The 26,880-nt window shown below is 37.9% G+C and overlaps 1 protein-coding gene across 9 annotated transcripts in view; it reads left to right on the top strand.

Annotated features, from left to right (window-relative positions):
* The window catches only part of CASK (calcium/calmodulin dependent serine protein kinase), a 389,761-nt gene that overhangs the window by 182,790 nt on the left and 180,091 nt on the right, over nt 1-26,880 (top strand). For all 9 annotated transcript variants that reach the window (XM_082865258.1, XM_082865256.1, XM_082865252.1 and 6 more), the window contains exons 4-5: nt 15,630-15,707; nt 21,195-21,267. In XM_082865258.1, coding sequence (XP_082721384.1) covers nt 15,630-15,707; nt 21,195-21,267 — 151 coding nt within the window. The remainder of the gene's footprint in view (nt 1-15,629; nt 15,708-21,194; nt 21,268-26,880) is intronic.

Genomic DNA, 26,880 nt, shown 5'->3' with positions numbered 1-26,880 from the left:
TTAATTTGATGATTTTATATAACTTATGGAGATGATTGCTTATCATAAATTTTGAGCCTTCTTTTCTAATATATGCATTTACAGCAGTAAATTTCCCTCTAAGTACTACTTTACCTACATTTTACAAGTTTTGATGTGTTTATTTTTGTTATTATTCAGTTTTAAATATTTCCTTATTTTCTAATGAGATCTGTGTAATAAAACTATATTGTTCAATTCTCAAATGTTGGGAATTTTCTAGTTCAGTTTTATTAATCTTTTTGAAGAACCTATTTTTTTGCTTTGCTTTTTGCTCTATTTGTTTATTTGTTTTTTCTTCATTAATTTCTGCTCATTATCATTTCCTTCTACCTTCATTGGATTTAATTTGCTGTTCTCTTAAAAAAATTCTCCTGATGGAACGTCACTGACTTCATCTTTTCTTATTTTCTAATATTTTACATCAGTATTTGTAATATTTATGTTAAATTTAAATAATTTTTAAAGTATTAAAACTGCCTTATAGATACTATTTTAGCTGCATTCTGAAGGAGTATTTTTGCATTTTATTTTTTTAACATTTAGAACTGTTTTTCGTATGACAGAAATGGCAGTACCTGTTCGTTTTTTAAAAGTAAAAAGAAAACAAAAAATCTAAACACAGTCCTACCCACTTACTCTTTAACACCCTGTTGTAATATCCAGAAATTTCTCAGTGCATAGATATGCATATATATGTTTATATATTTTAATATACTGTGAACATCTTTCTATATCAATAAATATACTTCTATAGCATCATTTTAATGGCAGCATAATATTCTACTCTGTGGATTTACTACAATTTATTTGACCATTCTTCTATTGTTGGGCATTTAGGTTGTTTCCAACTTTTCCCTATTATAAATAGCCATGATAAACCCTTGCCATTAAAACTTGGCAAATATCTCTGATTATTTCCCTTAGAATGAAATTATTGGGTCAAAGGACATGCATATTTTTAAGACCTTTGTCAAGCATTATAAAATTGTCCATTGGAAAGGTTGTATTGATGTATTCTTTTCATCAACAGTGGATTACCTGATGCAAGAAAATTTCTCCAACACTGAGGAGTGTGTGTTGGGGGCGGGAGCTAGCTAGCTTCTCCTACTGAAAGGTTGGACCTATGCCCCAACTGCTTCTTTCAGCCATTTCTGTATTTCTGGGTCTAATAATGGCAACACCCAAATCTTGAAATGTAATGCCTCAGTCCTGCACAACTTTTGATATGTACTGTTTTTATTATCATTGTTAGAAATACTTTCTAATTTTCAATGCGGTTTCTCCTCTGATTCATAGGTTATTTAGCATGTATTTCTCAATCTCCAGGTATTTGGGGATTTTCTAGTTATTTTGTTTATTTCTAACTTTACTGTGATTAAGAAAGAAACTCTGAGTGCTTACAGTTCTTTAAATTTTGTTGGGTCTCAGAAATCCACTTGTGCAATATCTTGAGTTTAAGCTGAAATAGTATTTTGCATGAGTGTGTGTGTAACATCATTTTTACTTGAAAGAATGACTAATAGACGGACTAAACAGACTAACAGACTAAACCACAGTTACTCAAACTTGATTTTGCAGCAGATGTTCAATAAAAAATGAATGAAGTGAGCCTGCTGCTTCCAGGGAAATAACTCACAGTAGTTGTCACCAGTGAATGGAATTCAAATTTTCAAGTGAAACTTAGAATTTTGGAGAACTTGTATCTGCCACCATGAGCTTAACAGCTTCCCAGGATTTAAAGAATGTTTCTAATGTAATCAGCAGTGATATTAATAAATGTGATTTTTGATATCATGTAATCAAAATGTGTCAGTATTTCGAAATTGCGTAACTCAGTGGGCCAGTGTTTTTCAAATGACTAATGTGGAACGTTACAAAGTCATGCACAGGTAAAAGGTCTATTCAAAGAACAAGAGAGAACAATGGATTATATTATAATAGAGTACAAATAGTTCATTGATACGGTTTCAGATTCTACATTGCAATTTGCCTTTAAGGTTTCAGATTCTACATTGCAATTTGCCTTTACCCATTCTTGAGTCTTGGTGTAGTATCAAAGAAGAGTATTCAAAAGTATCTACAAGGGCTACTAAAGCATACCTTTTTCTTCCAATTATGTATCTGTGTAAGGCCCTATCTTCTTCATTTACTTCAACCAAATAACACTGTAACAGATTGAATGTATAGAAGCAGATGTGAGAATCTAGCTGTCTTCTATTAAACCAGAAATGAAAGAGATTTGCAAAATGTAAAACAATACCACTCTTCTCACTAAATTTATTTTGTTTTAGAACACATAGTTATTTTTCATGAAAAATATTATTTTGGTTAACATGTAACGGGTTAATTATTATTATTTTAAAATAAATGTTTTTTACATTTCTGGATTTTATTTTATTTATTTTTTTAATTAATTAATTTATTTTTGGCTGCATTGGGTCTTCATTGCTGCACACGGGCTTTCTCTAGTTGTGGCAAGCGGGGGTTACTCTTTGTTGCAGTGCGAGGGCTTCTCATTGTGGTGGCTCCTCTTGTTGTGGAGCACAGGCTCTAGGTGCACGGGCTTCAGAAGTTGTGGCTCGCAGGCTCTAGAGTGCAGGCTCAGTAGTTGTGGCACACGGGCTCAGTAGTTGTGGCTTGCGGACTCTAGAGTGCAGGCTCAGGAGTTGTGGTGAACAGGCTTAGTTGCTCCACAGCATGTGGGATATTCCCGAACTAGGGCTTGAACCCATGTCCCCTGCATTGGCAGGTGGATTCTTAACCACTGTGCCACCAGGGAAGCCCACATTTCTGAATTTTAATTTTTAATATAGCAACTACTGATAGATAAAATCCCAAGAAATACAATCCCTTTGGGGTTCTCAGTAATCCTTAAGAGTAGAAAATGGCCCTGACATCAAAAAGTTAGATAACTTAGTGGTTGCCCTAGAAATTACAGTATGCCTCCCAACTTAGAAGTTATTGTTGTCAAGTATTTGTATTGAAAATCAATCAATCCCCTCCTGTTCCCCTCCCATCCCATACCTACCTCTCTCTCTGTCTCTGAATAGTAACTGTTTTATATGGTCTCTCTCTCCAGAGTGAGACTGAGAAAATAGTTGTTTTATATAATCATTGTTCATTTAGATTCACCTACATATTTACTACATTTTATGGAAACAAGCCTTGCTGAATCTCTGAATTTTCATTTGACTTCATTTTTCTTCTACCTGAAGAATATTCTTTTGTATTTCCTTCAGGGATAGGTATGCTGGTAGCTGGTGTTTTGCTTATCTGAAAGAATTTTTTTTTCACCTTCATTCTCTACATTTATTTAGTGACAAGAGAAGTTTATTTTATTTGGTTTTTATACAGCAGGTACTTATTAGTCATCAATTTTATACACATCAGTGTATACATGTCAATCCCAATCGCCTAATTCATCACACCACCATCCCCAATCCCCGGTGGCTTTCCCCTCTTGGTGTCCATACATTTGTTCTCTACATCTGTGTCTCAACTTCTGCCCTGCAAACTGGTTTGTCTGTACCATTTTTCTAGGTTCCACATACGTGCATTAATATACAATATTTGTTTTTCTCTTTCTGACTTACTTCACTCTGAATGACAGTCTCTAGATCCATCCACGTCTCAACAAATGACCCAATTTTGTTGCTTTTTATGGCTGAGTAATATTCCATTTTATATATGTACCATATCTTCTTGATGCATTCGTCTGTCGATGGGCATTTAGGTTGTTTCCATGACCTGGCTGTTGTAAATAGTGCTGCAGTGAACATTGGGGTGCATGTGTCTTTTTGAATTATGGTTTTCTCTGGGTATATGCCCAGTAGTGGGATTGCTGGATCATATGGTAATTCTGCTTTTAGTTTTTTAAGGAACCTCCATACTGTTCTCCATTGTGGCTGTATCCATTTACATTCCCACCGACAGTGCAAGAGGGTTGCCTTTTCTCCACATGCTCTCCAGCATTTGTTGTATGTAGATTTTCTGAAGATGCCCATTCTAACTGGTGTGAGGTGATACCTCATTGTAGTTTTGATTTGCATTTCTCTAATAATTAGTGACGTTGAGCAGCTTTTCATGTGCTTCTTGGCCATCTGTATGTCTTCTTTGGAGAAATGTCTATTTAGGTCTTCTGCCCTTTTTTTTTTTTTTTGTGGTACATGGGCCACTCACTGTTGTGGCCTCTCCTGTTGCGGAGCAGCAGGCTCCGGACGCGCAGGCTCAGCAGCCATGGCTCACGGGCGCAGCCGCTCCGCGGCATGTGGGATCTCCCGGACCGGGGCACAAACCCGTGTCCCCTGCATCGGCAGGCGGACTCTCAACCACTGCGCCACCAGGGAAGCCCCTGCCCATTTTTTGATTGGGTTGTTTGTTTCTATAATACTGAGCTGCATGAGCTGTTTATATATTTTGAAGGTTAAACCTTTGTCCTTTGATTCGTTTGCAAATATTTTCTCCCATTCTGAGGGTTGTCTTTTCGTCTTGTTTATGGTTTCCTTTGCTGTGCAAAAGCTTTTAAGTTTCATTAGGTCCCATTTGTTTATTTTTGTTTTTATTTCCATTACTCTAGGAGGTGGATCAAAAAAGATCTTGCTGTGATTTATGTCAAAGAGTGTTCTTCCTATGTTTTCCTCTAAGAGTTTTATAGTGTCCGGTCTTACATTTAGGTCTCTAATCCATTTTGAGTTTATTTTTGTGTATGGTGTTAGGGAGTGTTCTAATTTCATTCTTTTACATGTAGCTGTCCAGTTTTCCCAGCACCATTTATTGAAGAGCCTGTCTTTTCTCCATTGTATATCCTTGCCTCCTTTGTCATAGATTAGTTGACCATAGGTGTGTGGGTTTATCTCTGGGCTTTCTATCCGGTTCCATTGATCTATGTTTCTGTTTTTTGTGCCAGTACCATATTGTCTTGATTACTGTAGCTTTGTAATACAGTCTGAAGTCAGGGAGTCCGATTCCTCCCGCGCCGTTTTTTTGCCTCAAGACTGCTTTGGCTATTTGCGGTCTTTTGTGTCTCCATACAAATGTTAAGATTTTTTGTTCTAGTTCCGTAAAAAATGCCATTGGTAATTTGATAGGGATTGCATTGAATCTATAATTTCTTTGGGTAGTATAGTTACTCTCACAATATCAATTCTTCAAATCCAAGAACATGGTATATCTCTCCCTCTGTTGGTATCATCTTTAATTTCTTTCATCCATGTCTTATAGTTTTCTGCATACAGGTCTTTTGTCTCCGTAGGTAGGTTTATTCCTAGGTATTTTATTCTTTTTGTTGCAGTGGTAAATGGGAGTGTTTCCTTAATTTCTCTTTCAGATTTTTCATCATTAGTGTATAGGAATGCAAGAGATTTCTGTGCATTAATTTTTTATCCTGCAGCTTTACCAAATTCATTGATTAGCTCTAGTAGTTTTCTGGTGGCATTTTTAGGATTCTCTATGTGTAGTATCATATCATCTGCAAACAGTGACAGTTTTTCTTCTTCTTTTCCAATTTCTGTTCCTTTTTCTTCTCTGATTTCCATGGCTAGGACTTCCAAAACCATGTTGAATAGTAGTGGTGATCCTTGTCTTGTTCCTTATCTTAGAGGAAATACTTTCAGTTTTTCACCATTGAGAATGATGTTTGCTGTCGGTTTGTTATATATGGCCTTTATTATGTTGAAGTAGGTTCCCTCTTTGCCCACTTTCCAGAGAGTTTTTATCATAAACGGGTGTTGAATTTTGTCAAAAGCTTTTTCTGCATCTATTGAGATGATCATTTGGTTTTTATTCTTCAGTTTGTTAACATGGTGTATCACATTGATTGATTTGCATATATTGAAGAATCCTTGCATCCCTGGGATAAATCCCACTTGATCATGGTGTATGATCCTTTTAATGTGTTGTTGGATTCTGCTTGCTAGTATTTTGCTGAGGATTTTTGCATCTATATTCATCAGTGATATTGGTCTGTAATTTTCTTTTTTTGTAGTATCTTTGTCTGGTTTGGGTATGAGGGTGATGGTGGACTCATAGAATGAGTTTGGGAGTGTTCCTTCCTCTGCAGTTTTTTGGAAGAGTTTGAGAAGGATGGGTGTTAGCTCTTCTCTAAATGATTGACAGAATTCCCCTGTGAAGCCATCTGGTCCTGGGCTTTTGTTTAAATCACAGTTTCAATTTCATTGCTTGTGATTGGCCTGTTCATGTTTTCTCTCTCTTCCTCGTTCAGTTTGGAAGGCTATACCTTTCTAAGACTTTGTCCATTTCTTCCAGGTTGTCCATTTTATTGGCATAGAGTTGCTTGTAGTAGTCTCTTAAGATGCTTTGTATTTCTGCAGTGTCTGTTGTAACTTCTCCTTTTTCATTTCTAATTTTTTTGATTTGAGTCCTCTCACTCTTTTTCTTGATGTGTCTGGCTAATGGTTTATCTATTTTGTTTATCTTCTCAAAGAACCACCTTTTAGTTTTATTGATCTTTGCTCTTGTTTTCTTTGTTTCTATTTCATTTATTTCTGCTCTGATCTTTATGATTTCTTTCCTTTTGCTCACATTGCGTTTTGTTTGTTCTTCTTTCTCTAGTTCCTTTAGGTGTAAGGTTAGATTGTTTATTTGAGATTTTTCTTGTTTCTTGAGATATGCTTGTATAGCTATAAACTTCCCTCTTAGAACTGCTTTTGCTGCATCCCATAGGTTTTGGATCGTTGTGTTTTCATTGTCATTTGTCTCTAGGTATTTTTTGATTTCCTCTTTGATTTCTTCAGTGATCTCATGGTTATTTAGTAACGTATTGTTTAGCCTCCATGTGTTTGTGTTTTTTACATTTTTTTTCCCCTGTAATTCATTTCTATTCTCATAGCGTTGTGGTCAGAAAAGATGCTTGATATGATGTCACTTTTCCTAAATTTACTGAGGCTTGATTTGTGACCCAAGATGTGGTCTATCCTGGAGAATGTTCCGTGCGCACTTGAGAAGAAATTGTATTCTGCTGTTTTTGGATGGAATGTCCTATAAATATCAATTAAATCTGTCTGGTCTATTGTGTCATTTAAAGCTTGTGTTTCCTTATTAATTTTCTGTTTGGATGATCTGTCCATTGGTGTATGTGAGGTGTTAAAGTCTCCCACTGTTATTGTGTTACTGTCTATTTCCTCTTTTATAGCTGTTAGCAGTTGCCTTATATATTGAGGTGCTCCTATGTTGGGTGCATATATATTTTTAATTGTTATATCTTCTTCTTGGATTGATCCCTTGATCATTATGTAGTGTCCTTCCTTGTCTCTTGTAACGTTCTTTATTTTAAAGTCTATTTTATCAGATATGAGTATTGCTACTCCAGCTTTCTTTTGATTTTCATTTGCACATACAGACTGAAAGTGTTGGAAAAAGATATTCATTGCATGGAATATCTTTTTCCATCCCCTCACTTTCAGTCTGTATGTGTCCCTAGGTCTGAAGTGGGTCTCTTGTAGACGGCATATAGTTGGGTCTTGTTTTTGTATCCATTCAGCAAGCCTGTGTCTTTTGGTTGGAGCATTTAATCCATTCATGTGTAAGGTAATTATCGATATGTATGTTCCTGTGACCATTTTCTTAATTGTTTTGGGTTTGTTTTTGTAGGTCCTTTACTTCTCTTGTGTTTCCCACTTAGAGAAGTTCCTTTAGCATTTGTTGTAGAGCTGATTTGGTGGTGCTGAATTCTGTTAGCTTTTGCTTGTCTGTAAAGCTTTTGATTTCTCCATCGAATCTGAATGAGATCCTTGCTGGGGAGAGTAATCTTGGTTGTAGGTTCTTCCCTTTCGTCACTTTATCATGCCACTCCCTTCTGGCTTGTAGAGTTTCTGCTGAGAAATCAGCTGTTAACCTTATGGGAGTTCCCTTGTACGTTATTTGTCATTTTTCCCTTGCTGCTTTCAGTAATTTTTCTTTATCTTTAATTTTTGCCAATTTGATTACTAGGTGTCTTGGCATGTTTCTCCTTACCTTTTTCCTGTATGGGACTTGTTGTGCTTCCTGGACTTGGGTGACTAGTTCCTTTCCCATGTTAGGGAAGTTTTTGACTATAATCTCTTCAGATATTTTCTCTGGTCCTTTTTCTCTCTCGTCTCCTTCTGGGACCCCTATAATGCGAACGTTGTTGTGTTTAATGTTGTCCCAGAGGTTTCTTAGGCTGTCTTCATTTCTTTTCATTCTTTCTTCTTTATTCTGTTCTGCAGCAGTGAATTCCACCATTCTGTCTTCCAGGTCACTTATCCGTTCTTATGCCTCAGTTATTCTGCTATTGATTCTTTCTAGTGTAGTTTTCATTTCAGTTATTGTATTGTTCATCTCTGTTTGTTTGTTCTTTAATTCTTCTAGGTCTTTGTTAAACATTTCTTGCATCTTCTTGATCTTTGCCTCCATTGTTTTTCTTCACTATCATTATTCTGAATTCTTTTTCTGGAAGGTTGCCTATCTCCACTTCATTTAGTTGTTTTTCTGGGGTTTTATCTTGTTCCTTCATCTGGTACATAGTCCTCTGCCTTTTCATCTTGTCTGTCTTTCTGTGAATGTGGTTTTCGTTCCACAGGCTGCAGGATTGCAGTTATTCTTGCTTCTGCTGTCTTTTCTCTGGTGGATGAGGCTATCTAAGAGTCTTGTGCAAGTTTCCTGATGGGAGGGACTTGTGGTGGGTAGAGCTGACTGTTGCTCTGGTGGGCAGAGCTCAGTAAAACTTCAATCCGCTTGACTGCTGATGGGTGGGGCTAGGTTCCCTCCCTATTGATTGTTTGGCCTGAGGCAACCCAACAGTGGAGCCTACCTGGGCTCTTTGGTGGGGCTAATGACAGACTCTGGGAGGGCTCACGCCAAGGAGTACTTCCCAGAACTTCTGCTTCCAGTGTCCTTGTCCCCAAGGTGAGCCACAGCCACCCCTCACCTCTGCAGGAGACCCTCCAACACTAGCAGGTAGGTCTGGTTCAGTCTCCCCTGGGGTCAGTGCTCCTTCCCCTGGGTCCCGATGTGCACACTACTTTGTGTGTACCCTCCAAGAGTGGAGTCTCTGTTTCCCTGAGTCCTGTCGAAATCCTGCAATCAAATCCCACTAGGCTTCCAAGTCTGATTCTCTAGGAATTCTTCCTCCCTTTGCCGGACCCCCAGGTTGGGAAGCCTGACATGGGGCTGAGAACCTTCACTCCAGTGGGTGGACTTCTGTGGTATAAGTGTTCTCCAGTCTGTGAGTCACCCACCCAGCAGTTATGGGATTTGATTTTATTGTGATTGCGCCCCTCCTACCGTCTCATTGTGGCTTCGCCTTTGTCTTTGGATGTGGGGTATCTTTTTTGGTGAGTTCCAGTGTCTTCCTGTCAATGATTGTCCAGCAGCTAGTTGTGATTCTTGTGTTCTCACAAGAGGGAGTGAGAGCACATCCTTCTACTCTGCCATCTTGGTTCCTCCAGCAGAAGAGAAGTTTAGATTGGCAGTTATTTCGATTTAAGATACCTTTCCACTGTATTCTGGCTTCCACTGTTGCTACTAAAAATTGGCTATCAGTCTAAGAGTCCATTGTTTTCACTGTTTGTGAGATTTTCTATTTTCCTTTGGTTTCCTGCAGTTTTCATTGATATGTATCTAACTATAGATATCTTGCTTGATGTTTAGTGAGCTTTTCAAATCAGTGGATTGGTATCTTTAATCATTTCTGGGTAATTATCAGCCGTTGTATTTTCAGTATTGCTTCTGCTTCATTTTCTTTTCACTTTTTAAATTAAACTTCAATAAAATACATGGTGACTTTCTCACTGTAATCTTTTATGTTTCTTATCCTCACTTTTATATTTTCCATGTTTTCTCTCTCCTTGCTTCAATCTGATTATCTTCTGGTTCACTAATTTTCTCTTTGACTATCTAATCTGCTCAAATTCTTAATTTTGATTTTATGTTTTTCCATTCTGAAATTTCTTCTTGCTACTTTTTCAAATCTGTAGTGTCACTTTTGATGATTTCTTGTTTCTTACTGAAGTTTTGAAATTCAGCTTTTATCTCCATGGTAAGCATTGGGGTTTTCCTGTGATACCAGTAAGACATACCAGAATATATTCTATACCCCACTTTTCAAAACACAGCTCTTTATGATTCCAGCCTGGGGTATAAGGTATTTTATCAGAGCCTTAGCCTTTGATGGGCTCTTCTGAGGTGTGCCAAAGGAATAGCTCTGTCTCTTCTCTTGGATCACTCTGCTGCAAAAGAAGTTGGACCCTGTAAATCTCCATCTGACTGCCCCCTTCCACTTCTCTCGAGCTCCCCAAAAGTGAAGCCTCCTGCCTCCACAGCTGCCTTCTTTCCAGAGCCCCTCCCTATCCCCAGGGCAGAAGCAGCTCTTGCTCGCTGCTTTGAGCTCTAATCCTTTCTCTGTTCTCACTAGGTAGTTTTTCACTCTTTATGCTGGTGATTCTTTAATGCTTAAAATTTTTTTTTTTTTATTTCATGCAGTCTTTGTAGTTGTTTCTGTCACCTTCAGGGGAAATGCTGGTCAGAGAAATCCAGATTTGATCTGTCCTTTACAGTGTTTCTCAAAGAATAGTTTGCAGACACATTCCAATCTACCAGCCATTTACCCCTCTATAATGAGATAAGAACAGAAATTGAGACTAAACGTCTAGAAACTGTTAGAGTAATTTGACATTGCTGTGAAATCGTAGCACATGATTTTGTGTGTTGTAAAAAGTATTAGTTGTTAAAATACCTGAGGGGGGAAAAAGCTAGTCCTTCACCACAGTTAATTTGAGAAGCACTTCTTCGTACAATCAGGTACAATTCTCCTACAAACCTCCTCTTTCTCTGCTTTTGCAGAATACATTGTAGAGGAGGGAAAAAAACCTTTCCTCTATACTTTTTGGTTATATGACTGAGGCCTGCAAATTAAACTGGCAAATGACAGATAAGCAGGAGAAAAGATTTTCATTCGCACATGGGGGGTGGGGGACATGCTCACAGAAAAAAGTGAAAGCCACAGAGACCCAGAGGCTTATATACCATTTTAACAGTGAAAGTAAAGAGACTAGACAAGGGAAGGGGGGAGTTTGGGCATCTGGGGTTGGGGGTAAATTGTGGGAAGGTGATCGGAAAATATATGGTAAATAAGTGTTATTTAGTAAGGTTTATTACACAGGTAAGAGTAGTTTTCTTCTTCCTGGTACATGAGAGGGGAACACCTTTACAAAAGGAAATTTCTGTCACCTTTACAAAGGGAAATTTATGTCCTGTTTTTAGGCAGAATGGAGGAGAGTACAGCATTCTTCCTGTATCTGCTGATTTTCGATTGCCTTCAGTTCAAAATAATCCTGTGCTAAAGTGGCATATTTTGGGTGGCATATTCTGATTCCCTTCAACATACAGCCAGCCATACCTTGTGCCTCTAGACCTGTGATCTGTTTTGTTTGTTTGGAGCATTTGTTTATGAACAGTTTTTAAAATTTTTATAAGTAATGCATGTTTATTACAAAATTTTTAAAATTCAGATAGATGAAGTGGGGGAGGTAAGATCATTCATAATCCCATCACTTTTCACAATTCAGAGTAAACCTCCCATAGTTTTTCTCTGTGTATAGTATAGAAGCATTCCCCATACTCTTCCTTAGCAGGGTTTCTTCTCTGTCTCATTTACTCCCTCAGAATGGAACCAACTGGGGAAATTCAGAACATGCTTCTTGAAGCTTCTTGGCAGATCCAGAAACACACTAAGATGGGAAGCCAAAGCGAAAAACAATAGAAGAAGCCTTATAATTGGTTTTTTAAAGTTTGTTTATTTATTCATTATTTATTTTGGCTGTGTTGAGTCTTCATTGCTGTGTGCGGGCTTTCTCTAGTTGCAGCGAGCGAGGACTGCTCTCCGTTGTGGTGCGCAGTCTTCTCATTGTGGTGGCTTCTCTTGCTGTGGAACACGGGCTCTAGGCATGCAGGCTTCAGTAGTTGTGGCACGCGGGCTCAGTAGCTGTGGCGCACAGGCTTAGTTGCTCCATGGCATGTGGGATCTTCCCGGACCAGGGCTTGAACCCCCGTCCCCTGCATTGGCAGACGAATTCTTAACCACTGCGCCACCAGGGAAGTCCCATAATTGTTTTTAAAATCATATTATCAGATAAAGTTTATCAAAGAATTAAGACATTGAACTTTTTGTTCAAGGTTATTATATTAGGATTGTATGCATTATGAATGTGTATATTTTAAGTTTCTGTGATGAATAAAATTTGCATGAATAGCAGTATTTTTAGTTATTTCTGTATCTCATAAAATTTAAAATTAATGGATTGCCTTTTTTACTTTAATATCAATTAGTGTTGCAATTAGCTAATCAGCTAGCTTTAATAATAGAAAATTACTTTCACAGTAATGACTTACTTTCAGACTAAACCCTCATAGAGCATGCCGGCATGTTTCAGAAGTTCCATTGGTTTTTTTTTTTTTTTTTGGTACCCCTGGTTATGAACCATTGTATTAAAAAAATGTATAATAGCCAAAAGATCCCATTTATAATAGCAACTAAAAATATAAAATGCCTTGGGGGGGAACCCAATAATCAATATTTGGAACTAATGTGAAGAAAAGCTTAAAACTATAACTTAGAGACATGAAAGGAAATGGCGAGGCGTATCATGTTCAAGGATGAGAATATTAAGAAAATGTTAATTTCTGCTGGTTAATCTATAAATATAATATTATTTCAGCCAAAATATAAAAAATGTTTAGCGTTTGAGAAACTGATTTTAAAGTTCAGCTGGGAGAAAAAACTCATAAGAAAATGTTTACAAAGAATAATAATGAAATGAGACTTATTTTGCCAAATATTAAAATATACTATTGCAGAATTAAACATGGTATGGGATTAGATACAAAAATAGTGGAAAAGAGTAGAAACCTAAAAATACCTTGGTGTGTGTATATGTAAATGTAGAAATTGTCATTTCAAGTACTAGTGTTTCAGATGTGTCCATGAAAAATGAGTCGATTCATGCTGGTGATTGTAGAACAGGGCTGTAGCAATTTCCAGTTATTTCCCACTGACTGGTTCCCTCCTTAAGTGTTGCCCTCTCACCACCTTAGTACTTTCTCCTACCCTTAAGATTTTTTTCCCCCTTCCAGATCCCTCCAAAAAAGCCTTCCCTCTAGCTCTAAGGATTCTTATTGCTTTATGATGCAATCAATTTAGCTCTCTCCTTTGCCTAACTCTTCTCTCTTCTAAGTTGAATAGTGCTTATCCTCACATTTCGCAATTAAAAAGGAAAATGACTAAACAAAACTGTAATTCCCTCACTGTGTGTTTTTAGTCTTCACAGATCAACCAACCAGCTTAAACTGCAGCCAGCTTTAAAAATAGTGCTTTTTTTCTCCTGAGTGACTTTTTTTCCTCCTATCTGATTGACAAAGATTAAAAAGAATAGTCATCCTAATAGAGGCAAGGTAGAGGAAAGAACACTTTCACACCCAGTAGTGGCAGTATAAATTGTTAAAATATTTCCAGTAGTGTATGTATCAAAAGTATTATTGTCTGTGCCCCTTGACCTAGCAACTCTGCTGGTAGGACTTATACTGCAGCAAATGATCAGGGTTGTTCACAAAGATACATGATCGTGTTCATCCAGGCTTTATTTCTGATTGTGCAAAATGGGCACTGCCATACTTCAGAGTAGACTGAGCCATCATAAAAATTATTTTGGAGAAAAATCCTATTTGACGTTGGAAAAAGTTCGTTGGCTGTGAAATGAAAATTAGGTAAAATTTGTAAAGCCTTGTAAAAATGTGAAAGTATTTTCATTTACGTAAAACCACACCAAGATTTAAATAAACTATTCATTAAATATTTACTGTGTGCATAGTATTCTGCCAGGTTTTGGGTGGGAGTATGTTGAAAATATAAAATATACTTGTTCTTTAGGACTTCACCCTATTTTTTGTTTGTTTGTTTGTTTGTTTGTTTGTTTTTGCGGTGCGGGCCTCTCACTGTTGTGGCCTCTCCCGTTGCGGAGCACAGGCTCCGGACGCACAGGCTCAGTGGCCATGGCTCACGGGCCCAGCCGCTCCGCAGCATGTGGGATCTTCCCGCACCGGGGCACGAACCCGTGTTCCCTGCATCGGCAGGCAGACTCTCAAGCACTGCGCCACCAGGGAAGCGCCCTTCACCCTATTTTTGAACTGTTGAGCTTGAATGTGTACATTTGTTCCTTGCACACCTAGTAGGTGTAGCTGTAGATAATGGAAAGAACATTAAATATAGATAGGGATTTGAATTCTGTCCCTGTAACATACTTGTCTACTCACTTAGACAACTTGTTTGAGAACGAGAAGGATGCTGACCTCATGGGATGATGGTAAGAATGAAGGGAGATATAACAAGGAATGCTTTCCATGATACTTGATGAATAGTAATATTAGTTAGTAATGTTTATAATTATTATTAATGGATTAGTTATTAATTATAGGTAATAGTAATGAATAGTTAGTTCCTTTGCTTTCCCTTCTGGAAGTCTATTTCCTCAGTATAAAACCTGCAACAGGTATTTTGGTTCCTGAGCTACTAAATAAACGAATGAATGAGATACTGGATTTGAAAACACTTTATAAGACTTAAAGCATTATGAAAATGTTAGCTAACTATTCATTGATATATGTAATAATCTGGCAAAAGTTTCATGTATACACATAAATATGTTTCTGTGTAAGTGCTAAATGTTATAATATGGGCTATATAGAGTTGTTATAGAATTTAAGCAAAAGAAGGCCTTAATGTGACTGGTAATCGTTGAGAGGCCTTCCTGGGGAAGGTGAGATTGGAATGGAACCTTGAATTAAGGTAGGTTTTGCGTGTGAGAAACAATATATACAGAAATGTGTGGCAGAAAAAGAAACAAAATGGTATATTCAGGGAGTGGTGTAAGACTAATCTGCGTAGAGAGTGAGTTATTCTTGAAAAGTCATTAGACAGGGTAGGTAGAAGAAGCAAGGTATGGCTGAGACAACAAGAAACCTTACTGATCTGGTGAGAAATAGAGAACCATTTTAAGTTTGGAGGCAAGATAGTAGCCCTGCGTCACCAGCACATCAGTGTGTTAGAGTATGTTTGTAGCAGTTAACTTTGGTAATGGAAGTATAAACAAAAATAAATTATGGATTAGCTAATTATTTTTTTCCTTTCACAGTATATAGCTTGAATTCCCTTTTAGTGGCGATAACTATAGCTAAATGTTTTAGAATCGTTGTTGTATTCTTAAAATATTACATGATGTGACTAGATACAATTTTGGAATTTGATCCAAAAATATGCCACAACCCCCAACATTGCCCTTTTCTGAGACTTTTTGTTGTGATAACCTAAAGAAAATTTATAGGCAGTTTCCCACACTTTATGTTATTTGATGCTACCATTTGCTTGTTCTTCCTGTTTTTTCCCCCTGTAGATTTTCAGTGTTAAGATGGTTATAATGTCCTTTATAATTTGTCTATTTTTCATCAAAAGGAGATTTAAATAATTTATTATAATCTTTAGCTGTAAGTCAACTAAAAACTTAGTTACAATGTATTCACTTTCAATGTTTACTTCCTGAAATTTTCTCTTTCCTTATATTCTTTTTCACATTTCTCTACAGTATGGATGGAGCGGATCTGTGTTTTGAAATCGTAAAACGAGCTGATGCTGGTTTTGTATACAGTGAAGCTGTGGCCAGGTATGTAATTTGTATGAACTCCCCAGAAGTAAAGGTAGAAGTAAAAGAAGGAAATGACAAGGAAATCACATGAAGTGGCCTGCTCTTTGAACTGATGACGAGCATACTGCCACTCTTTCTTACAAGGAGCATCTCTCTTTTAATGTGCATTAGTGGAACCAAACAGTGACTGGAAATGCAAAATATTGAACAATGAATTGATCTATTTATATGGATTTACAGTTTAACTTCACTACTGCTATCTTTTCCATTTCTGATGACTTTTATACAAGGAGGAATTTGATAGCTCAGGAACCGTGTAGAACTAAACTTGGGTCTTTTTGTGTGTTTGATTTTTGCTTTTTAGCAGATGTGCCTCATTAGTTCTTCAGTTTGCCTTTTAGTGATAGCAAATTGTTAGGTGACCAGTTAATCTGAGAAAAAGCATAGAACAGTAGAAGGAACAGAAATAAAAGCACAGTTTTTCTGCTGAATATATTTGCTTCAGGCCAGTGTTTGATCTCCCAATCAAGTAGCCACCATTGTTCCAAGTGTAGGAGTTCTTGTAAAGAACTAATGACTCAAAATAAGGATTTAATATGAAAAATCACAAGAGCCATGCACTGGGCCACTTGCTTGTAGATTTGAAGCAGTACAATTTTCTGTTTTGGTGACAACCATATCATAAATACCCACTCCAATAAATTGCCTTTTTAGTACCTGGGGTACAGCATCCCTCCTCAGTCACTAACCATAGTATGTTGAAGGGTTCAAACCCACAAACCCATTAGGATTTATTAAAACTTTCTACCATTTGAGAAATAGTTACCATTAAATGATTATAACTTTCTCCCTCCTATCATTCTTTTTATAATTATGGCACAATGGACAGATATGACTGAAAATAGCTTAGAGACTACTTCATGCAACTTTAAGCTTAGAATGGCTTGACTTTCTTCAAATTCTTTGCCCTGCCTTCTCCTCACTGAGAAGCAAGGTCCCCAGTCTCAGGAGATGGAGCAGCCATAGCTATAACACAAGATAAAGAATATACTCAATTGTAGGTAGCTGCTGTTTTGTACTCCTGGAGCTAGGGAGAAGAAGCAAATGAGAGTTTATATATACTAACTTTAATTCCTTCTTTTAACTCCTGATGTATTCATGGTAGAACTGAGGCTAAATATCCTTTTTCTTTTGTGCCATGTTCACTGAAGCATATTCTAGGGTTTTCTTTTTTTTTAATCCCATTTTACTCTTGTTTTGAATTCTTATCACAGTTTAAAATTTTTATTTTGTATTGTGTTTCAGAATTAAAAAGCATTCTTTAATACCAAAAGTAGTCAGTGCTGTCTTGATTTTTCTTATGACACAGTGGTAAACCACTTTCTTCTACTAAATGAAACTCTCAGACTTTTGCATATCATTGTTCATATTTATTTCTTTAAGAATTTGAGTTTGGGGCTTCCCTGGTGGCGCAGTGGTTGGGAGTCTGCCTGCTGATGCAGGGGTCGTGGGTTCGTGCCCCGGTCCGGGAGGATCCCGCATGCCGCGGAGCAGCTGGGCCTGTGAGCCGTGGCCGCTGGGCCTGCGCGTCCGGAGCCTGTGCTCCGCGACAGGAGAGGCCACGGCAGTGAGAGGCCCGCGTACCGCAAAAAAAAAAAAAAAAAAAAGAATTTGAGTTTTGTATTTTCCCATATTGATATCTTTCAACAGCAGCATCAAATAGGGAAAACTAAAAATTCTAGATGTTGATTTTATAAAATAGTGAAGCTTGATGGAGGAAGATGACGTTTTCCTTTTGGAACCACAAGAACACTGGGGTACCTGGTATATAGGCTGTCAGAGTTGATGTTAAACCAGTAACACTTTTACTCTGTTCCCTACTCATCCCTATCACTTTTCCTTAACTTTGAGCCTGTCTCTGCCACTGGACTAGATGTTAGGATAGGGAGAATAGTAGTGTTGTAGAGGTGATGTCATACAGTGAAATGACTTGAGTTCTCTCCCAATCTTGAGATTTATAGAAAAGTTAGATGTTTATATATATCAAGATGATTGTATATCAATCAAGCCTGTTGATTTTAAGATCTACCTATATTGCTGTTAAAATGGTGATTTTATGAAAGGAACTTTCCAGAATGGACCAGAAAAGAGTAGTATTGGGATCAGTAAGTGACACTGCATAGAGAGTGGTTTGGCACAATTGATTAAAAACCCTTCCTAAAAATGACAAAAGGGAGTGGCCTCAGAAAGTATGATTATGTATGTCCCCTACTGCAGAGTACCAATGACCATGTAACAAGGGCACGTAAATCCTTCCTTTGGTTTAGAGCGTTCAACCAGGTGACTTCTACCTTCCTTCTCTCTGATTCTGTGATTTTTTGTTGGAAAATTCAGCTTGCATTAGTTATTCTAGTGAGACCAATTGCAAGAAGACTCTGAGACACCAAGTAATCATATTGATAATGTTGTTTTTCTCCAACTGGCTGAGCGTCAAGAGGAACAGCAAAGCATGACATGAAAGAAAACTGCGTTCAGTCCTTACAACCCAATTAGTGATTACCTCTGTTCTTTCAGAGGTGGTGAGTTGTGGAGCAGGCTAACATATAGGATCAGATTATCAAATCAAACTCTCACAAATCAGAGAGATATTCTTCCCTAGCACCAGGCTTTACTAAACAGTTATAAGGATACGAGCAATCAAAAGGCTCAGCTGAAGCAAACAGAGATCTGGGCCTTTTAAGGGCAGCTCCTCACTTCATTCCTTCCTGCATCAGAAATGCACCTCTGGCCCAGAATAGATGAGGTCTCTACGTGAGGTTTGTGAGATTCCACACACAGAGGGGAGCATTTAAATTATGAAACATCTCCATTGTGTATCCTGGAGAGTTGTATAGCTTACATGACATCTTCCAGGAAGCCATTCATGCCTCAGAGATCCTGGGTTCTGTTTATCATAGGTAGTCCTTAGCCAGGAACATTCTGTTAAGGGAATTCCAGAGATAAGCTTTCTTCAGCTTAGCAAAGAGCTTTTTTAAGTGTAGTCTTTTTTTGCCCAGAGTTGCCAAAGAGAGTAGGCTGAGTCACCTCCCTTCTTTTCTTCCACCTCCAAAATACCTCCTTCCAAAGGAAGTGAGAGGATTGCTGGCCAGCTCTTTTCTTTCCACAGAGTTATCATCATTCCTGATCCTTAGGGATGGAGACAAACATAGATATTGATGAGTTTCTCTGAAAGTATAGGCCACCATGATGCTTCATGAAATGAAGCTTTTTGATTAAAGTTTAGTCAGCAACTCTCTAGAATGTATATGGGTGGATTTTGGTTCTGTAGTCTGCTTGCACACTATTCACATGCACAGCCTCCCAAGGGTCATGACTGGGAGGGTGGAGAAAGATCAGTTTAAATATGTTATATTTGGGGGGAAAAAAATTCTACCCTGCCCCCACAGAGATTCTAATATGTATGTATATTTGGGTTAAATAATTGAGTATTCGGATTTAAAAATGCTCATTCATTGAGGTTTTTTCTTTTTGAGATAAGAATTTTTTTTTTTTAGAATTTTCTTCAGGCTAAGGATAGAAGTGGCTGTCCTAGTGCTGAGTATCCAGAGTAGTCGTGCTGTTAGGTATAAGCCAGGTCCATATTACCTAACTTAAACTTACCTACTATTCCAGTGTTCACACCTAGATGCACAAATAGGCTGTTCCTAAATCTTGACTAAATTTGATAATAATAGACTTAACCTTTGTAGCATGCTTTAGAGTTTTTAGAAACTAGAGTTTTTCACACTTGTTATCTCTGCCATTTCGGGGGGTCACAGATCCTCCAAAGCATGATTTGAACCAGGAAAGGGCCACAACACCAAGTTAAGAACCCCTAACTTAAACAGAAAGTTAATTTCAACTGCACTGGCCCAGGCAAAGAGTATGTGACCGTGACCCGCCATGTGTACATTTGCAAAGTAAGAAAAATTGGACATCACAACTGCAGGAGCCTGGCTCCTTCTGCTTAGAGCCCAGTTGTGAGGAGACAATGATAAGTACAGGAACAAAGCCTGGGGTTTTTTTCCCCCTGCCTTTCATTTTTAAACTAGAACCTTCTGATCAATTCTAATACAGGAAATAATGCATATGCTAATTAGAGGGACATTGATGTGAGTTTGGCTAGATAGTAGCATACCAAAGAGGGAACTCAATGGAAATGTCTTAATTTTAAAGCAGGAGTGGAGAAAATTTTTTTTGGTCTTGAGTCACAAGCACACACACAAGGTCATTTTTAAGTACCATTAAATTATTTAGTTTTTATTTTAAAGTGTGGGGAATAAAAGATCTGGATAGAAAAAACAAAATGCAATAAATACTAAGCAATAATTAATGTTAAGTGTATTGCATTTCTGTGTCATGGCTAGTTGGGAAGGAAAAGGGGAAAGTGAGAAAGGAAGAGGGATAGTAGGGGGAAAATGACAGATATGAAGGGAATAAAATTCAGAGGAAGAGAAGATGAAAAAGACCCTCAAAGAAGAAACAGTGGGATTACAGAAGAACTTCAGAATGGAGGGAAGGAAATCGAAGTAAGTTCTGAAGTAATGCTGAATGAACTGCTCTTGTCACACCCTGTGGCTAGTTGACTGTTGGCGGTACGCGGGCCTCTCACTGTTGTGGCCTCTCCCGTTGCGGAGCACAGGCTCCGGACGCGCAGGCTCAGCGGCCATGGCTCACAGGCCCAGCCGCTCCACGGCATGGGGGATTCTCCCGGACCGGGGCACGAACCCGCGTCCCCTGCATCGGCAGGCGAACTCTCAGCCACTGCGCCACCAGGGAAGCCCATTTTTAAGGACTGTTCTTTAAAATGCTTGCTCCTCCTCTGTTCTTCACCTGGACCCAGTGCGGAGCCTCTGTGGACCCTGCTGACCTTGTGAGGAGTTTGACTTTCTAGGACTTAGGCCCAGAAGGAACTCTGCTTTGTTCAAGGATGCCCCAACTAAAACTTGATTATGTTGCAAAAAGAAATTGTAGAGGCATAAGAGGGTTCTTCTTTCTTGTTTGTCCTTAAAGCTAAATGGAAATAAGACAGAGAGCCAGCCTCTGCTGGCAGATAAAAGGTTCCCACCCCTTTAGTCAGAATCCTTGGTGTACTGGTCACTTAATAGCAATCCAGTGTAACTAAGTAGAATTAACTGAGTGTCAGAAAACTTTTTCATGTTTTAAGCTTGAATTTTTAGTTTGCAGAGATATTTTAGTTATGAACTGTGTGAAATTCCTTTGACTTAGATATCTCAGAAAATACAGAACGCATTAATTCTTTATAAAGCTCATAAACTTATGCATCTGCCAACTTTTTCATTACTAAGGTGCACATTCCACCAATCTTGTCTACTCAAATGAAAAGTGTCTGTGGGCAGTGAGTATGAAGGTGGGAGTTATAAACTAGGGACACTGTACATTAAGTTTTAAAAATATAAGGGTTTTTTTTTTTTACAGTTTTAGATTTCTTTTGTTTTTCTACAGTCATTACATGAGACAGATACTGGAAGCTCTACGCTATTGTCATGATAACAACATAATTCACAGGGATGTGAAGGTAAGTCATTTTTATCACTAACTTTAATATTTGTGAATAGAAACTAACTTATAGCAATGATAAGAATTAGAAATTTTTCTTTAGTGTTCTTATAAAGAGTATCTTAAAGTTAATTTTACTTACAAATAAAAATTTGTTTAACTGGTTTATACGTGGAGAGTTGTACTAGTTCTTAATAGGAACACTTTTTTATCATTTCAATTTCCTTATTTTTATTAAAATGTACACACATTCTAAAATTCTGTTACTCCTCCTTCGCCATTATGTGTGTAAGAGAGAAGTGTGAAAATCCAACAAATAGGAAGAACCAAACAATATCCTATACTAAGTTAATTGGGGGGAAATTAGAATTTAGTTTATATAGTAAAAGTTCATCACACACTTATATTTTCTTAATGTTGCAATGTAGAATAGTCAGCATTTTATTTTCTTTGCAGAGTTTTTAAAAATAGTCTGAAATAGTAATTATAAATGCAATATAGTTTGTACCCTTAGGAATATGAATATTACCATTATTCAATCTTTATGCCTGTTTAATCCCAGTATCAAGTTTATGAGAACTGTCAGTCCCTGGCTTATAAGGTGTCAGGTAGGACATGGAGGCATGCAAGAAAGGAAGCCATGGGCCTTCCTTCTGATGCCTACCCCCTTTCAAGGCCTCGAGTCACTAAGAGCCCCTGTGGTCTCTCTGGCCCTGTTGTCTACTTTCACGTGCTCCTGTTTTGTCACTGGCCTCTCTCTAACCCGCAGCATCCACAGATATGGCGCTCTCCTTCCCTCAAGATGTATTATCAAAGGCCTGGCTTCTTTAATGTATTTTAATGGTTAAGAAAATTAAGTAGAATTTAGTTAAATTTTCTATAACGTTTGGGAAATTTTAACTGAAATTCTTGTGGTTAAAAGCTGAGGGAAAGCATGAGCAATTCCAGATCAATCTGGTAGAATGTTATAATAGCAATGAAAAATAATTGGAGAAATGCACAGAATACACATTAGTGTAAATTAGTTGTAAAATGTCTTATTCTTTTCAAATGTGGTGATAGGAAAATGATATTATTATCGCCACTCAACATTAACAGCCCAATGGATACATAGCACTTTTATAAGGAAATATTCTTCAGTTATGCAAACAAAGAGAATAAGAAGTGTAGAAAGATAAAGGGGGGAGGGAATGGTCAATGATAGCAACGTGCTGTGTCATTCTTTTGCACTTAATTAATGTAAGAAAATGCATGTATACAGAGTGAAGTATATCTCCTTATATATAATGACAAAAATGACAATTTGAGGGACTTCCCTCGTGGTCCAGTGTTTGAGACTCCGTGCTTCCACTGCAGAGGGCGCGGGTTTGATCCCTGGTTGGGAAACTGGGATCCCACATGTCATCCGGCATGGCCAAAAAAAAAAAAAAGACAATTTGAAAACTTAAAATGTGTAAAACAGATTCTTAGTTCATAGAGTAGCATTGTGTTAAAAACACTTTTGCTCAAGAGGCAAATTTTTAAAATTGAGATATAATTAACGTTTAACATTATATTAGTTTCAGGTATACAGCATAATGACTTGATATATGTGTACACTGTGAAATGATCACCACAGTAAGTCTAGTTACTCTCTGTCACCATACAAAGTTACAAAATGTGCAATATAATATTATTGACTAGTCACCAGGCTGTACATTACATCCCCCTGACTTGTTTATTTTATGGCTGGAAGTTTGTACCTCTTACCTGCTTCACCCATTTTGTCCACCCAACCCCCTTCACCTCTGGCAACCACCATTCTGGTTTCTCTGTCTGTGAGTTTTGTTTTGTTTGTTCATTTGTTCTGATTTTTAGATTCAGCGTGTAAGTGAAATCATAGGGTATTTGTCTGTATCTGACTAATTCACTTAACATAATACCCTCAAGGTCCATCCACATTGTCATAAGGGCAAGAGTTTGTTCTTTTTTATGACTGAGTAGTATTCCACTGTGTATGTATGTGTGTGTGTGTGTGTGTGTGTGTGTGTGTGTGTGTGTGTGTGTGTGTGTACACACTACATCTTCTTTGTTCATTCATCCACCAATGGACACTTAGGTTGTTTCCATATCTTGGCTATTGTAAATAATGCTGCAGTGATGTGGGAGGTACACATAGTGTTTTTTCTTTTAGCGTTTTCAAATTAGTGTTTTTGTTTTCTTCAGATAAATACTCAGAAGTAGAACTGCTCGATCATATGGTAGTTCTGCTTTTAGTTTTTTTGAGGAACCTCCATACTGTTTTCCAGAGTGGCCACACCAATTTACATTTCCACCAATGGTATATGAGGGTTCCCTTTTTTCCTACATCCTCACCAACACTTATTATTTCTTATCTTTTTGATGATAGCCATTCTAACAGGTGTGAGGTGACATCTCATTGTGGTTTTGATTTGAATTTCCCTGATGATTAGTGATATTGAACATCTTTTCATGTACATGTACCATCTGTCTGTCTTTGGAAAAATGTCTATTCAGATCCTCTGCCCATTTTTTAATCAGATTGGGTTTTTGTTATTAAGTTGTAAGAAGCAATTTTATTTTGAATTCTGTTCTTGAAAGGTAATTATATCAATATCATATGATAAATGATTGACAGCGTACTCTACTGTAATACTTTCAATAATATAGTCAGCTTTTTGATTAGCCATGGTATTTGATATAATGACAATCCAAAACCAAATAAAATCCCAAAGTAGTTATGTTTGAATGCTGTGCTTCACCTTCTAACTTACATTCGATTGATTTATTCAACAAATATCCGAGTGCCTACTTCATGCAGTATACTGTGCTTGGAGCCCTAAAGGCATTATTATGGTCTCAGTAGAGAGATGAGATAGTGTATCTGTTACCAGCTACTACGGAATAACACACAGTGACTTGCAACAACAAGCGCCATTTATTTGCTCTCAGTTCTGCAGTTGAGCAGAGCTTGATGGGGACTGCCTGATTCTGTTTCACAGGCTGTTGGCTAAGGCGGCATGGTTAGTATCCACAAAGGCTTCACTCACTTTTCTGGCATCTCAGCAGAAGTGAATAGAACAGCTGGAAGCTGGCTAGGCCCTCTTCATAGTCTCTCATTCAGAACATTTCTCTCTTTGTCTTTCTCCCCCCTTCATGGCCCATTTTTCTAGCAGGACAGTGTCTCATGGCACCAAAGGAGCAAAAATGGAAGTTACCAGGCCTCTTGAAGCCTCGACCTGGAATTGGCACTGTGTCCTGTCCTCTGCATTCTGTTAGTCAAAATGTCACAAGAGTAGCCTGGATTCAAGAGGAGGAAAAATAAGTTGCACCTTTTAGTTGGAGGAGCAACCTATGTGCACAAGAATAGGAGAACTTGTTTGTGGCCATCTTCACAGATAGACAAAACAAATAATTATCGTCCAAGGTACGGGATGGTAAATATAATTAAAAGACAGAGTCAGAGAAACGTCATGGAGGAAGTTACATTTGAGCCTAGTCTTGAGTCATGGCGGAGTTACACTGGGATGAGAGGATGTTTCAAGCAACAGGATAGTGTGTGCAAAGGCTCAAAGTTAGTTTTGTATTGGATTTTAATAAATTTGTTTATTGTGTCTAAAGCACATGCCAGATAATTTTGAGGAAGCATCCAGAAACATTCTAAGGAAGGGAAGAGAGAAGTGATTCTGAAACTGCAAGTTAATAAGAAGAAACCACCAGAAAAGGCACCATTGTTGAGTTGGGAAGCAGACTTTCAACACAGAGCACACATTATTGTTGATATTCTTTATATTTCAGTACCTGAAATCTATACATTTCGCATGGGTAAATGTAATACTCACATTTAGCTAATTGGTAAATTTGAACTCGGGTGTATTTTTCTTAAGACGTGCATCCAAAAATATGTATCGAGTGCCTACTATGTGTCAGGCACTATTCTAGGAACCGGAGCTACATCAATGAACAAAACAGACAAAATCACTGCCCCAGTGGAGCTGACTTTCTAGTTCAGGAAGACAGACACTGATCACTGAGCATAAGGAAGTCAACTGTGTAGTAGGTTAGAAGGTGAAAAGAGCTACAGAAAAAAAGAGAGCAGCCAAAGGGGTAGGTAGGGACTGCTGGAGAAGGGGTTGCAATTCTAAATAGGGTGATCAAGCAGACCACATTGAGAACCTGACCTCTGGCAAGGACTCGAAGGAGAGAGAGAGAGTGCACTAACTGACATCGAAGGAGGAGGGTTCTGGGTAAAAGAACAGCCAGTGTAAAGGCACTAAGGCAGGAGCATAAGTGCCCTTTTGAGCAAGAGCAAGGAGGCCAGTATGGCTGAGGCGCAGTGAACAAAGGGGAGAGTGGATAGTAGATGAGGTTAGAGAGGAAAGGAGGGGAGGGACTTTGACTTATACTCTGACAGAAATGAGGATTCACCAGAGAGTTCTGAACAAAGATGGACTATGATCTGACTTTCCACGGTAACAGGACTACGTTGCTTTGTTGGTAATACATTGAATAGGTGGAACTTGGGAAACAGGAGATGCTCCTGCCTGGCAGGGCCAGAGTGGTAGCAAGGAGGTGGTAAAAAAAAGTAGATTTCCAGATATATTTGAAGGTTGTGTCAACAGGATTTACTAATATAATTTCAGTAATTTAGGTAACCCAAAGTAGTTTCATTCAGGGCCTTATTATAGGGGTTTTCCAATGTAGTGATCTTTAATAACAATACATTTCACATGGCTAATAATTTAAAATTTCACTTGATGTGTTGTTACTGTTTTTGCTAAAACAACTAATTTTGCAGCCTAGTAGCTTTTCTTCACATTCAGATATTGTATATTCAGTGACTTGTCTGAATAGATTTCTTCTGTATGTAGATTTTGGTTTCTGTAGTTTTTGTCCAAATTTTCTTCCCTTATACTTAGTAAAGGAAATAGAAGACCATTGGAGCGTTCCATTCCTTTGAGAAATATTTAGATTATTTAATCATCTGTTTCAGCTAGCCAAGAATATTCTCATTTTCTCCCTGGTTCTGGTTCTCTCTCTCTCTCCTTCCCTCCCTCCTTCACCTCCCCCCCACCCCAAGTTCTTGATATTGATCCAAAAGCATTGGGTTTCCCAAAGGTCCTAACATTATATTAATAATACTTTTTTCTTTACTTGGTATGCATTTCTTTTTGAAATCATAATACCTGAGTCTAAAACTGTTTGGTTATATCAGGTTAGATTTGAGTATATGGTGCCATGTGACCTGTAGTGGAAACTGCTCGCTTTCGAGAAGCAGTTTCACATGAAATTGTGTAAAAAATAACTATATAATCCTTTGAAATTTGAGAAGGTGTGTCATCATAGTACAGCATCTCCCAACAACCATGCACATTTGGGGCCAGGCACTTTGTTGTGGGAGGCTGTCCTGTGTTGTTGTTGCCTCTACCCAGCCTCTACCCACTACATGCCAGTAGCATTTCCCCCCAATTGTGACACTCAAAAATGTCTCCAGACATTGTCAAATGTCCCCTGGGGCACAAAAATCACCCCCAGTTGAGACCCACTGTCATAATGGCATATTTCTCATGTTTTGACTCCCTACAGGCATTAATTAAGGCATGTATTTTATTCCTTTTTTTCTTATGAAAGG

Source organism: Leucopleurus acutus, assembly GCF_964270905.1.
Source record: "Leucopleurus acutus genome assembly, chromosome: X".
In the NCBI taxonomy this organism is placed as follows: Eukaryota; Metazoa; Chordata; class Mammalia; order Artiodactyla; family Delphinidae; genus Leucopleurus; species Leucopleurus acutus.
Note: the sequence above shows the minus strand (reverse complement) of the source record. Positions and strands in the feature narration are given on the sequence as shown.